The sequence below is a fragment of the Podarcis gaigeae genome (assembly GCF_964106915.1).
Source record: "Podarcis gaigeae genome assembly, chromosome: 4".
In the NCBI taxonomy this organism is placed as follows: domain Eukaryota; kingdom Metazoa; phylum Chordata; class Lepidosauria; order Squamata; family Lacertidae; genus Podarcis; species Podarcis gaigeae.
Genome location: NC_139677.1, coordinates 81,694,631 through 81,707,176, shown reverse-complemented (window position 1 = coordinate 81,707,176; position 12,546 = coordinate 81,694,631). Strand labels below are relative to the sequence as shown.

The 12,546-nt window shown below is 45.4% G+C and overlaps 1 protein-coding gene and 1 long non-coding RNA gene across 3 annotated transcripts in view; one reads left to right on the top strand and one right to left on the bottom strand.

Moving 5' to 3' along the window:
- Window positions 1–12,546, top strand: part of LOC310843965 — a 350,168-nt gene that overhangs the window by 308,172 nt on the left and 29,450 nt on the right. The gene's annotated exons all lie outside the window — the stretch shown is intronic.
- The window catches only part of FLT3 (fms related receptor tyrosine kinase 3), a 61,023-nt gene continuing 54,732 nt past the window's right edge, over window positions 6,256–12,546 (bottom strand). Inside the window, exons 22-24 of one of the 2 annotated variants that reach the window (XM_083736293.1) lie at window positions 11,787–11,886; window positions 10,842–10,951; window positions 6,256–8,863 (exon numbers count right to left, since the gene is read on the bottom strand). In XM_083736293.1, the coding sequence (XP_083592419.1) occupies window positions 8,832–8,863; window positions 10,842–10,951; window positions 11,787–11,886 (242 nt within the window). In that variant the 3' untranslated portion in view covers window positions 6,256–8,831. The remainder of the gene's footprint in view (window positions 8,864–10,841; window positions 10,952–11,786; window positions 11,887–12,546) is intronic. The other variant, XM_083736292.1, reaches the window with a different exon arrangement.

The following is a 12,546-nucleotide window of genomic DNA, read 5'->3' as shown; positions in this document are numbered from 1 at the left end:
GATAAGAAGTTAAAAAGCATCTTGGGCCTTTTCAAGACGGCTGCCCCCAGGGCTTTGATGTAGATTATGTTGCAGAATAAGCCAATACTTTTATCCTGGGGGACGATATTAGGCTTGTTGAAATACACGCCTCTGGGATCGCAGGGCCTGCTCATCCAGGAGGAGAAGCAAATTGGTTATGGAACTGGCACAGTTGGGCATAAATTAGCGAGCGCAACAAACCTACACTAAAAAGAGAGAGAGAGAGAGCATATTTAATTTATTTGGCCCAGAAGAAGGCATATAATTCAGGAGACAGTGAAGGTGTCTCTTAGTACCTTACCTTCCCGCAAATTTTTGGCTTCTGAAGCTGAATTTATTTATTGCCTATATCCCACGTTCTTAATCCAAGGAGCTCGAGACAGCGTACACAGTTCTCTCCCTCCTCATTAAATCTGCACAACAACCCTGTGATGCAGGTTAGGCTGAGAGGCAGGGACTGGCCCAAGGTCACCCAGTGAGCTTCATTGTTGAGTGGGGATTGGAACCCTGGTCTCCCAGGTCCTAGTCCAACACTCTGACCACTATGCCAAACTCGCCTTCAATGTACATATCTGTTTCTTTAACCACAAAAAAATAATCTACTATAAAGCTCATAAATGTCAGTATGACTTGGGGAAAGGGAACCTTCTTCAAACCAAGGTCCACATTCCCTTCTGGACAACTTTCGAGGGGTCACACACTTATTATGGGCGGGGCTAGGGGCAAAAGTGGGTGGAGCAATGTATATGACTCTTATCTTTTTGTCTTTTTTTTTACAACAGGCTATCCTTGCAAAAGTCAGAGGTTTCTCCATAAAGAGGTTTCCATGCCCTCAGTGCAAATTGCCTTCTCCCAGAAAAACGCAGCTCTCCCCAAGCTGAATTTAGCAAGGGAGCAGATGATAAACAAGTTGGATAGCTAACCAACTTGAAGGAGAAACTTATTGGGTGATCATCAGTGTAACAGTTCAACTCCACCCTGTCCTCAGTCTTCTGTCAAAGAGCTTTAACCAAAAAGGAAAAGAGAGAGAGAGAGAGAGAACGAGCAAGCCCCTTCCCCCAGGGTAGATCTCTCCCTCCCAGAAAGAAGTTCCAGGTTGTTTTCTGCAGTTTATGACACCCTCGGCCTAAGCTCATTTCCCAGGAAGTGAAGCCCCCTGGATTTCAATTGAACTTCCTTTGAAGGATGTTCCACACAAAAGGAGAGCTCACAGCTTGACAGCCAAGCCTGATAAACTCCTCAGGCAGCAACTGAGGCCTGGTTTCCAGGATGAAGCAGAGTGAGGTGGTATTACAGGGGTCCCCAAACTTTTCTTGGGCCCAGAGGCACATCTGGAAATCTAAAAAAATACTCATTTCACAGAAGAAAATTTGTTGATGCTCAGAACCAACTCTCCTGCAAGCAACAGGCAAAAAACACCTCCCACTCCCGAAAAAATAAATAAGACACGGGCCAGAAAAACCACCACCACTAGACAACTCTCCCCTCAACAGGCAACACCCCACAAACCAACAACAACAACAAACCACTTATTTATTTTTTTAAAGGAGACAGTCTTGGAGGGACGTGAATGAGACCTTCGGGGACATTATAGCTGTTTCTCACTACCATAATGATACCTTCCCTGCTCTCAGGGAGAATGAGGGTCTGGGAAAGGAGAGCATCGCTCTGAGGATGGGCACCACAGTTACTTTGGAAGGGACCTACTCCTTTGGGGGACAAAGAGCTGTATCATTTTGTGCTGAGGATACTTCAAGGGGTGGAAGGTAGTTAATCAATAAGGACATAGATAGTTGGGTGTGTGGTGGGCATACAGACCACAGGGTGAATTGTCTGCCTGGTACAAAGGTTAAGGATGTTGCCCATCATCTAGATAGCCTGGTAGATGGTGCTGAGGAGCTGTGAGTGGTCATGGTGCACGCTGGCACCAATGACATGGAACAACATAGTCTTGAGGGTCTGGAAACCAAATTTAGGTTGCTAGATAGGTAGAATGGTGAAAGCCTGGACCTCCAATTAAGGTAGCTTTCCCCCCTGAAATGCTACCAGTTCAGCACTCTGGGACAGCTAGACAGGTGCGGCTTGGTAGTCTCAATGCATGGACCAGGCAATAATGTCAGGAGGAGGGGGTTGTAAGGCACTGGGGGCAAGATTTCTGCATTCTGGTGGTACGGGTGACTAATAATTGTGGTTCACGCATGGCTGTAATCTGGAAAATGGTGTGCTGTTCCAAGTCTCCTATGACTTACTGAAACTAGCAGCAGATAGATCCTTTTGAACAGCTAAAGTCTTGGAAAAGTCACAGTCCCTGACCAAGACATAGAGATGTTCATACTGGTTGCAGAGGCATCCACATGTGTATGGGGGGGTATTTGCAGCCACAATCCCCACACTCTTCTGGACATACTGACTGTATACATCAGGGATGGGGGATGTATACAGTCGGTTCATGGGGGATGTATACAGGAATGGGGGATGTATACAGATACAGATCTCCAGTCTCTGTAAACCTCAGTCAGCATAATCAGTGGTCCTTGATTCCCATGGAATGCTATATGATGTACTTTGCTGCATTGCAAGGGGTGGCTAGATGGCCCTTAGGGTCCCTTCCAACTCTAAGGTTCTGTGATTCTTAGAAGACACACATGCAATTGTGCTAAAGGAAACAGTACCTTGCCCAGGTGAATCCAATGCTGTGCTGGGATTTGAACCCAGGTCAAAATCTGTCATGCTGCCCAGCGCAGCACATAACCTCCATTTACTGCTTGGCATTAACTACAGCATCTTAAAAAGCAGAGACATCACCTTGCCAACAAAGGTCCGTATAGTTAAAGCCATGGTTTTCCCGGTAGTAATGTATGGAAGCGAGAGCTGGACCATAAAGAAGGCTGATCGCTGAAGAATTGATGCTTTTGAATTCTGGTGCTGGAGGAGACTCTTGAGAGTTCCATGGACTGCAAGAAAATCAAACACATCCATTCTTAAGGAAATCAGCCCTGAGTGTTCACTGGAAGGACAGATCACGAAGCTGAGGCTCCAATACTTTGGCCACCTCATGAGAAGAGAAGACTGCCTGGAAAAGACGACAGGAGACGACAGAGGACGAGATGGTTGGACAGTGTTCTTGAAGCTGCCAGCATGAGTCTGACCAAACTGTGGGAGGCAGTGGAAGACAGGAGTGCCTGGTGTGCTCTGGTCCATGGGGTCATGAAGAGTCGGACATGACTAAACGACTAAACAACAAACAACAACATTAACTACAGCTTTGTAGTTTCACCAATTCATTTCACCATTTCACATTCAGAAAACATAAGCCAGTGTTTTACTACTAAGTGCTGGGCAATAAGCAGAATGGTAAACATAGGTGGAGTAACTAAACCTGAGCATTGAAATCTGTGGCCAAAAACACAGACACAACTCATTGGGCGAGATCGGACAAGACATGTGCTTTAAATGTGCCTTAAGTGTGCTTTAAATGTATGATGTCAATGTAACACTTATCATAAGGTGCTCCTCTAGAACCTTCAAACTGGTCTCTAAAATGAAGACATTTGTGGATTTTTCATTAGAGCTATTCAGAGCGGGAGAGGTAGCAGAGTCTATGCACAATTTCACCCTCTGTGTAAATCCCTTTCTCCAAATCTCCAGCAAGCTTTTTGAATTTGGAGGAATTTAAAGAGGAGTTTAGGAGCACCTTTTAAAAATAAAACTTAAAAGGATGAGGTTTAAGAAAAACAGGTTTTGCATCCATTCATGTGTTCCTTGGCATCCTGACCGCGGTCTTTAGCAAGAACATAACCAGTCTCCCCACCCTGCTTTTCATGTTCCACCTACTTTTATACAAATAAGGCGTTTTATCCCTTAAGGTATCTGAGGGATCTGCAAGTAAGAGTAACTTCCCCCAAATATGTGCATGTTATGTGAAGCCAAAGATCACACACACACACACACACACACACACACACACACACACTTTTTTCTTTTAGTACAGCTGCTTAATAGCTAATTTTTAAAGTAAATTGCATTTCCTTGGCTCTTGTAGACAGGGCGCCACAAGTAGGCTAATAAAGTTATAGTCTTAGGGTCTTGTATCTTTTAGACCAGCAGTTTCCCAGCTCAGCCACAAAATTCACTGGGTGAACCTTACCTTCCTCACAAGTTGTGGTGAGGATAGCATACATGAGGCCTCCTGAGTTCCTTGGAGGAATTATAACATTCATGACTTTGCCGCAGCCAAAGCTAGGATTTTTTTTTTAAAAAGAAATTAGCATTGCACATGATTTATGTTTTATTTTTTAAAAAATTAAGAGCAGAATACATTCGTTAATTTCAGAATTTTTATTTTATTTTATTTTATTTAGTTAAACAATTTATATTTAGCTTAATTACAATAGCCTCTAAGTAGCTTATAGAGGTATAACAATATCTTTGGAGTTTCTGTGTGTGTGAATATATGGTACATGCTACTTAGAGGTAGTGTGATGTGGCAGTTAGAGTGCAGGATTAGGACCTGCACAGACATCTGTGGGATGTCCTGGGCTGACATATTACATACCACTTGGTATGAGGACTGAAAGAAAATTTCACACACCAAAAGTCAGTTTGGCAAAGTTTCCTGCTGTATCTCTCTGGTGGTAGCATTCGGAGTTGAAAATATTAAAAACAATTGAATCAAGAAAATACAAAAATATGCATTTCTGAAAGCAAATTCTAGTTAGGAGATTCTGCTTCAGAATCTCTCACCAAATTGGTTCTGTTCTCATTGGAAAGCAAACAAGACACGTTTATTTTCGAGCATTCTGCAAATACCCAGCTACAAAAAAATGAGCTTACAGCTCCACCTAGTGTTTGTAATTGGAAAACCAAACGCAAAGTACCCTCGTAGCAGTGGTTTGCTAATTGGACGGCACCTTATCACCAGAGGTGTGATTCAGCCCAGCCTTGATTCTTTAGAGGTGAGTTGTGATTGAGCCTCTGCTGCTGCCCCAACTTGGAGAAGAAGATGGGTTAAAGCAGGGCTGGGGAGCCTGTAGAGGCTAAAATCCCCACCATCCCTAATCATTGGCCATTCCCCATTGGCGATGGGAGAACAGTACTTCTGCATGCACTGCAGAGCAGTTAAACTATGGAACTCACTCCCACAGGAGAAAGGGGTGGCCACAGAGCTGGATGGCTTTACAAGAGACACATTCAGTGAGAGGGCTATCAATAGTTACTAGCCATGATGGCTGCAGTAATGATTCTGAATATCAGTTATTGGAAGCCACATGAACTCTTGTGCTCTGATCTTCCATGCTGGTTGTGATGGCCTGGGACTTGGGCTCAGACTCGGAACCAGAGGAGCCTCAGTCTGCACCGGATCCTTTGCCTCAGGCGGCGTCTGAACCTAGTCTGGAGCCTGATTCTGAAGAGCCCCAGTCTGCACAGGTTCCCCTGCAACAAGCACCAGCTGGGCCGAGTCAGGGGCCTGAGCCTGCCCTGGCTCCAGATGCGGGGATTACCTCGTTGCCTCCAGCTGGGCCATCACTTACAGCTGCTCCACTACCAGTTGGGTCAGGAGAGGCTGAGGCAGCCTCTGGGTCCAGTAACCCAACGACATCTCCAGAGCTGCAGAGACTGAGGTCTGAGAGAAGGAGAGACCTGAGCACTCGCAGGAGGAGTGCTCGCCTTCGGGCGAGACAAGGAAGTGAGTCACCGGGGGATCAGGACCGGCCGTTACCCCAACAAAGATAAAAGGTTGTCAGACCCCACCCCAGGTTGCGGGAGCAACATTGCTGTATGCCAGATCCTGCCTGAGATCCTGCACCTGTCCTTGCCTGGTTTCCTGCCTCGTGTCCTTCCTTGGCCCTGTCGGACTGATTCCTCGCAGAACCCGTGGATTCGGGACCGGACCTGGACTGCATTACTTGGGTTACCCCCAGGCCCAGCACACTGGTTTCCCAAAGGCCACTGTGAGAACAGGATGCTGGAATAGATGCACATTGGCCTGATCCAGCAAGTTCTTCTTATGTTCTTAATGCAGTCAGTCCCCAATCCCTGGGCTAAGGAGACCTATTGAAATGAGGGCATTTGCCATCCCTAGGACCATCTCTGGACTCAGTACATGCACAAGCAAGCCCCAAATGTCCTGATCTCTTCCAGTGAGCTCTGTGGTTTTCCATTCCTCCAAATGTTTTCCCAAAGAAGTGAATTGCACCTAGAAATAACACAGCACACTGGAAAAAAACCTACATCTTTTTTTTTTTTTTGGAAATAATTTTTATTTGATTTTCCAAGTATAAAATAATAATACAACCATACACATCCACATTTACAGATTCCTCCGAATCTCTGGGCTTCCCACCTCCACTCCACGGCTCCTATTATTAGATCTTTTCCCATAATCTATATTTTATATTACTCCATTGTCTCCATTGTACTTGCTATATTACAAGTGTTATTGCAGTCCTGCTAATATTTTCATCTGCTTACAGTGGTCTCCAAGATAAATTATAAAAAATTTCCCATTCTTTGTTGAAGTTGCTGAAATGGCAAAACTGACCGGAAAGCTCAGGAACCATGAAGACCAAAACAACAACAAAAAAAACCTACATCTTTATTTCAAATATATATCAAGTATATATCTGTATCAATATTTCAGCAGACATTTCATTCAGTAGCGGCAAGCATGGCTACCTGATGATTAAACAGCACATTTTAAAGGACATTTATCTATTAAAAACTGGATACTGCCTTTTAACTACAAAGCTACATAATGTCAAAAACAAAAGCAACACATCAAAATAAAATTACTAAGTCAAAATAAGGATTGAAAAATCCTGAAAAGCTTTAAAAGTCAGAGATGGGGAACCAGCAGCCCTCCAGATGTTGCTGGACTACAACTCCCATCATCCTAGCTGTGCTTTAAGGTTTTAAGCAGGGTTCAGCAAACTTTTTCAGCAGGGGCCAGTCCACTGTCCCTCAGACCTTGACAGGGGCCAGACTATATTTTGAAAAAAAGAACAAATTCCTATCCCCCACAAATAAGCCAGAGATGCATTTTAAATAAAACGACACATTCTACTCATGTAAAAACCCGCTAAATCCTGGATAGTCTGCGGCCCGGATTGAGAAGGCGATTGGGCCGGATCCAGCCCCCGGGCCTTAGTTTGCCTACCCATGGTTTTAAGTCTCTGAGAGGATATCCCAGAGGGGCAACAGGCAGGGCTGGCCCAATACATTTTGGCATGTGAGGTGGACCCCAAAATGGTGCTTCTTATCCACCAGGGAAGAAGGAGAAAAGGGAGGTGTACATCAGGAACAAGGGGGGAAGTTTAAGAGCAGGACCTGCTGTCCCTGTGGATTCTGCCGCCTGAGGCGGTGGCCTCAGCTTGCCACATGGGTGGACCAGCCCTGGCAATAGGATACAGGTAATCTCCCTCTCCATGGGTAAAAAGTCCAGGGCCAGAGAGGGAGCCCACCTTCCTCTGCTGGTGCTTTGATGACACAGTTGAGGAAGAAGAGTTTGGATTTGATATCCCGCTTTATCACTACCTGAAGGAGTCTCAAAGCGGCTAACATTCTCCTTTCCCTTCCTCCCCCACAACAAACACTCTGTGAGGTGAGTGGGGCTGAGAGACTTCAGAGAAGTGTGACTGGCCCAAGGTCACGCAGCAGCTGCATGTGGAGGAGCGGAGACGCGAACCCAGTTCACCAGATTACGAGTCCACCGCTCTTAACCATTACACCACACTGGGAGCAGAGCTTGGGACCCACCAGATCCAGAGTCCCCTCGTTCCCCTGGCATGGCCTCAGAATGGGGACGAAACCATGCCAGTGCTGGCTTGGAGAATTTCCCTCTGACAAGAACCAGAATTACCCAGGAGGAAACTGGCAAGCCAGCCCAGCTTCCGCTGTGGTTTGCACAATCTTGGCAGGGCTTAGATATGGCAGCTCCTCTGTCAAGGATTTCCCATTTCCTAAGATGGTATAGTTGTTCTGACCATGTAACCTGGGTGTAAGCAACACCGATGAGAATGAAATTTCATTTTCTCTTATCTTCATCCTGCCAAGCCACACAAAGTCTATGAAGAAAGCCTTCTGGATCACAGGAAATTCTAATGCCCAATGATGGAAATAAGGTGAAGACCTTACAGAGGAAGCCCCTGCTCACAAAAAAGGGGGTGGAGAGCCCATGGCACTCACCCAAAAATCCAAATATGCCTGATATATATCAGACATATGCTGCTTATGATGTGGCGCAGGGGTCTAAATGTCCCGATCCAAGCTTTTTTGAATTATTAGCACAGCTAAGTGTTAAGATAATGCCGCTATACATTCATGTCTGGAGGCTCTGATGACAAAGAACTTCAACTCTCTACATCTGCTCTAAGCACAACCAAACAACAACGGGAATGTTTGACTTCAGTTACATTTGTGAAAGGAAAGAGTTTCATTTCCTAACCACAGCCCCTGGAGGCTGAAGACACACCAGAGAACCCCTGGTTCAAAACTTTGTGAAAAGTGTGCTCTCGCCTTGACCCAGATTCCTGAAAGGGGAGGCAAATTTCATTCCGAAAGCAAAAGTTGGATCATGGAAATGAGCACGAGAAATTCAGGGGCGGGAGCAGCAAATCTGGCCTCTTTAGCGAAGGCAAAAAAACCCTCTCTTTCGATACATTCAGCTTATATGCCTTTTTATAGAAAATAATGCATCCGTCTTATTTCTCCCTTGCAGCATCTGTATCCAGAGTAGGAATGGTAAACTGAAGTGGTTCAGCTTCTCTTATCCCATGTGAACTGGGATATGTGGCTTTGGACTCGATACGTGTTCAGAAATCCCACTCTTCCCCATTGGATATGCCTATAATTTAGGACGGGAACATAAGAGGTAGCAAATAATGAATTGCTATTATTATTATTATTATTAGTAGTAGTAGTAGTAGTAGTAGTAGTAGGAACAGAAGTAGTAGCAGTAATTACAACTCCACAATACTTTCTGGTATGCACGGTGGTTTACAAATCCCATTTAGTTCACTGAGATGTAGGTAAAATAGTACAGGCAGCAAAGAGGAGTTAATCTCATGCCTGAAGAAAATGCTGGTCTCCCCATGAACTTCCTGTGTGGGATTCCAGTTGTGTTTGGCTGAAGAGGGCTGGTGCAAGGATGGCAAACCCTTTTCAGCCTGAGAGCCACATTCCCTCACAGACCACCTTCTGGGGGCCACATACCAGTGGTGCTTGGAGCCAGAGGTAAAAAGTGTGTGGAGCAACAAATGCGACTCTTACCATTGTTCTATAGCAGGCATCCCCAAACTCGGCCCTCCAGCTGTTTTGGGACTACAATTCCCATCATCCCTGACCACTGGTCCTGTTAGCTGGGGATGATGGGAGTCGTAGTCCCAAAACAGCTGGAGGGCCAAATTTGGGGATGCCTGTGTTACGATATTCCATTCCACCTTAACAGATATGTGGAGTTGTTGTATGTCAAATGTCTGTTTACATTCCAGCACAGCTTGCTGGGAACTTCTGTTGTGTGTATAGCTTTTCTTATCCTCTTTGCTTGGACACGAAGGGGAGAAGACATGTTCTTCCCTTTGTCCTGATGCTGAATAAAATGCCTGTAAATACGCTTTACACAGCCTCTATCTGCCCTTCTGTTGCGAAGAGTTTACTTTGCTGGCTTGCATGCTCAGCTTCTGAAGGTTTCTGAGGCTTGAGTCGCAGTTATATGCTGATCCAAGGACCGGAGATCGCCCGGCTGCGGGCCAGTGGGCTGGAGCCAGCTGGGGGCCTGCCAATTGCCCCCATTTCCTTGGACGCATCCCAACAGCCTGTTCTATAGGCTACATTCCCATCACAGAAAAGCCAGCAGTTTCTAGACCAGCGGTTCTCAACCTGTGGGTCCACAGATGTTGTTGGACTACAACTCCCATCATCCCTGAGCTCTGGCCTTGCTAACTAGGGGTGATGGGAGTTGTAGTTCAACAACATCTGGGGACCCACAGGTTGAGAAAGGCTGTTCTAGACCCTCCACAGTGGAAGCAGATCCATGAGGGCCAATGCAACAACCTCAGCCGGCCCTCAGCCAAACCCCACTGGCCTTCCTCACTTGCAAGCAGTTGGTGGGTGAATGGGGCTGTCACTGGCTCAGACTCCACCTGCTGCTGGTCTCTCTGCTTCCCTACCTCCAGTGCCAGCAGATAGCAGCAGTGGAGGACTCTGGGCTCTCACATTTCAGCGGTGCCCTGTGAGACACTAAAATTTGCCCTCCCCTCCTCTCACGCTCCGTTCTACAGCATTGTTGTGGTGCTCCCTGCAGCACGGCACCCAGTGCAGCTGAACTGGTCACGCTACCTCAGAACCACCTCTGACACCAGACACCATACCCTCTCTAAGCAGACAAGCGAGAGGCACAATCATAGGCAGAAACACTCAAAAGTAGGACATTGAGAAGTTGAGTGAGTGAGGTGGAGGCACAGCCAAAGACAGGCCTGGAAGCTAGACGAAGAGGTGAGGTTTCGCACACCTGTGCAGGAGTCTCACATTTCTGCCGTGCTCTCCTGAAAACACTCAATAATATATTTGCCAAAAATGCTGCACACACACACACTCTCTCTCAACAGCTGAGAAGAACGCCAGAATCATGATGACATTCTGGAGATCTCCCTGGGGGAAAACAACAGACGGTTCTTTCTGAAGATTAGAGCGAGCAGCTGGGGACATCATTCACAGTCCCTTGCCATGGGTGCTATTAATAGGTTTAAAACCACCAACCCCTAAAAAAGAAAAAGCAAAAGGGGGAAAAAGAGAAGAAAAATGTTCTTGTTTGCAAATCTTACTTACTGCTCCTTCTGCCTCAGCCAGCTGGCAGGCCAGGAGGGAAAGCAGCTGTGAAAAGGATGGTCTTTTTCTGGAGTCCAGAGCCCAGCAGGAATACAGCATTAAATATCTGCAAAGACAACAACAAAACCAGAGGGGGGGATACGAAATGATTTCCCAAAGCATTTTCCATGGGAAAGTCAGGGATATGAAAGCAACTGGGATATGAATGTGTCCCAAAATACAAGTACGCCTGGGCTTTTAAAAGATCCTAGGATCAAAAGAACGTCACCTGCAGCCCAGACTCAAGGCGCTTCGTTAAGACAACACCCCAAAGCATGAAAACTGTTAAGTTAATGTGCCTGCTTTAACATCTCCACCATGTTATCGATAAGCTTGTTTGGCCATCTCATATACAGTATTTGAGAATCTCGTGGCACCCGTCTGAAGCGATGCTCTCAAGTAGATCTTGCAAACATTTATGTGGCTTCAGTCCCACATCCATTATCCAAAACACTCCGAAACTGGATATGTTGGTTTAAGTTCTAAGCAGCTCTCCACCACAGCTGGGGCCAGGAAAAGGGGGCAATTCACAAGGGGCAATTCAAGAAGGTGAAATGATGTCCACACTGCATTATCAGTGCATGTATACCAACGGTACAAACAGGGAAAGCAGATTGAGAAGTGTTTGTGTGTGTGTCCCAGAATGTGCAAGACAGGTCAGTTTTTTTGACTCCTCTGTTTCCTTAACTTGCATATCCAGCATTTATGCCTACTTAATTGTTTCTAACAGTAGCCAGTATGTGGAACTAGTGAGATGATCATAGATACTGGTAGTCCTGAAGAATAATAAATTAGAAGCACAGGGAAGGTAGGAAGGGTGAAATGTACCATGGCATCCCTAAATTCTGCCTGGGCAGAATCCTGCCCCTCCCCAGCCCTCGGTATTCATACCCCATGCTTACATTTCTTCTGTAGCATAAAACGGACAGTCCATTTTAAAGCCACTTTGAATTAGCTTGTAGAAGTTTGCATCCACTTGTATTCCAGGGTAAGGATTGACACCTAAAACAGAAAGATGGGAGAAGTGAAGAGTAAAAAAGTGGATGTTGAAAAACAGGCTTGCCACACCCTTCTTCACACAATTCACGACTGCATATACACTACATTTAAAGCAAACAGCTCTCCCCCCGCAAATCTTGGGATCTGCGGTTTACCCCTCCTAGAGCTATAATTCCTAATGCCCCAACAAACTATAGTTCCCAGTATTCTTTGGAGGAAAGTCATGTGCTTAAAATTATGGTGTGCAGTATGCAGCCTAATGCACCCACACCATTGAGTTCATTTCTCCATATTTCCACATCAGTTTTGTTATTTAAAAACAACAACGCATAAAGATTAATCGGCATATTAGTGCCAATTTCTCCTAATGTATACATTTTTGTATCCAATTTCCCCTAACACACACATTTTTGGAAAGCATGCTTCACCTAATATAATGTATTCTGTAAGTTATTTTCCTGCACACTTTACCCTAGTAGAGTGATTCCCAAACCTCCCCACTCCCCAAAGACCACTTGAACACTGCTGAGACTTTGCAGGGGGGGGGGGGGACTTAATGATTTTTCTGCCTATTATAACAATTTTAATGCATGGTGCTGGATGCTATACAATTTTTAATTGGAGGTTTATTGCTTTTATTTCATATGTTGTATTTTATTGAAT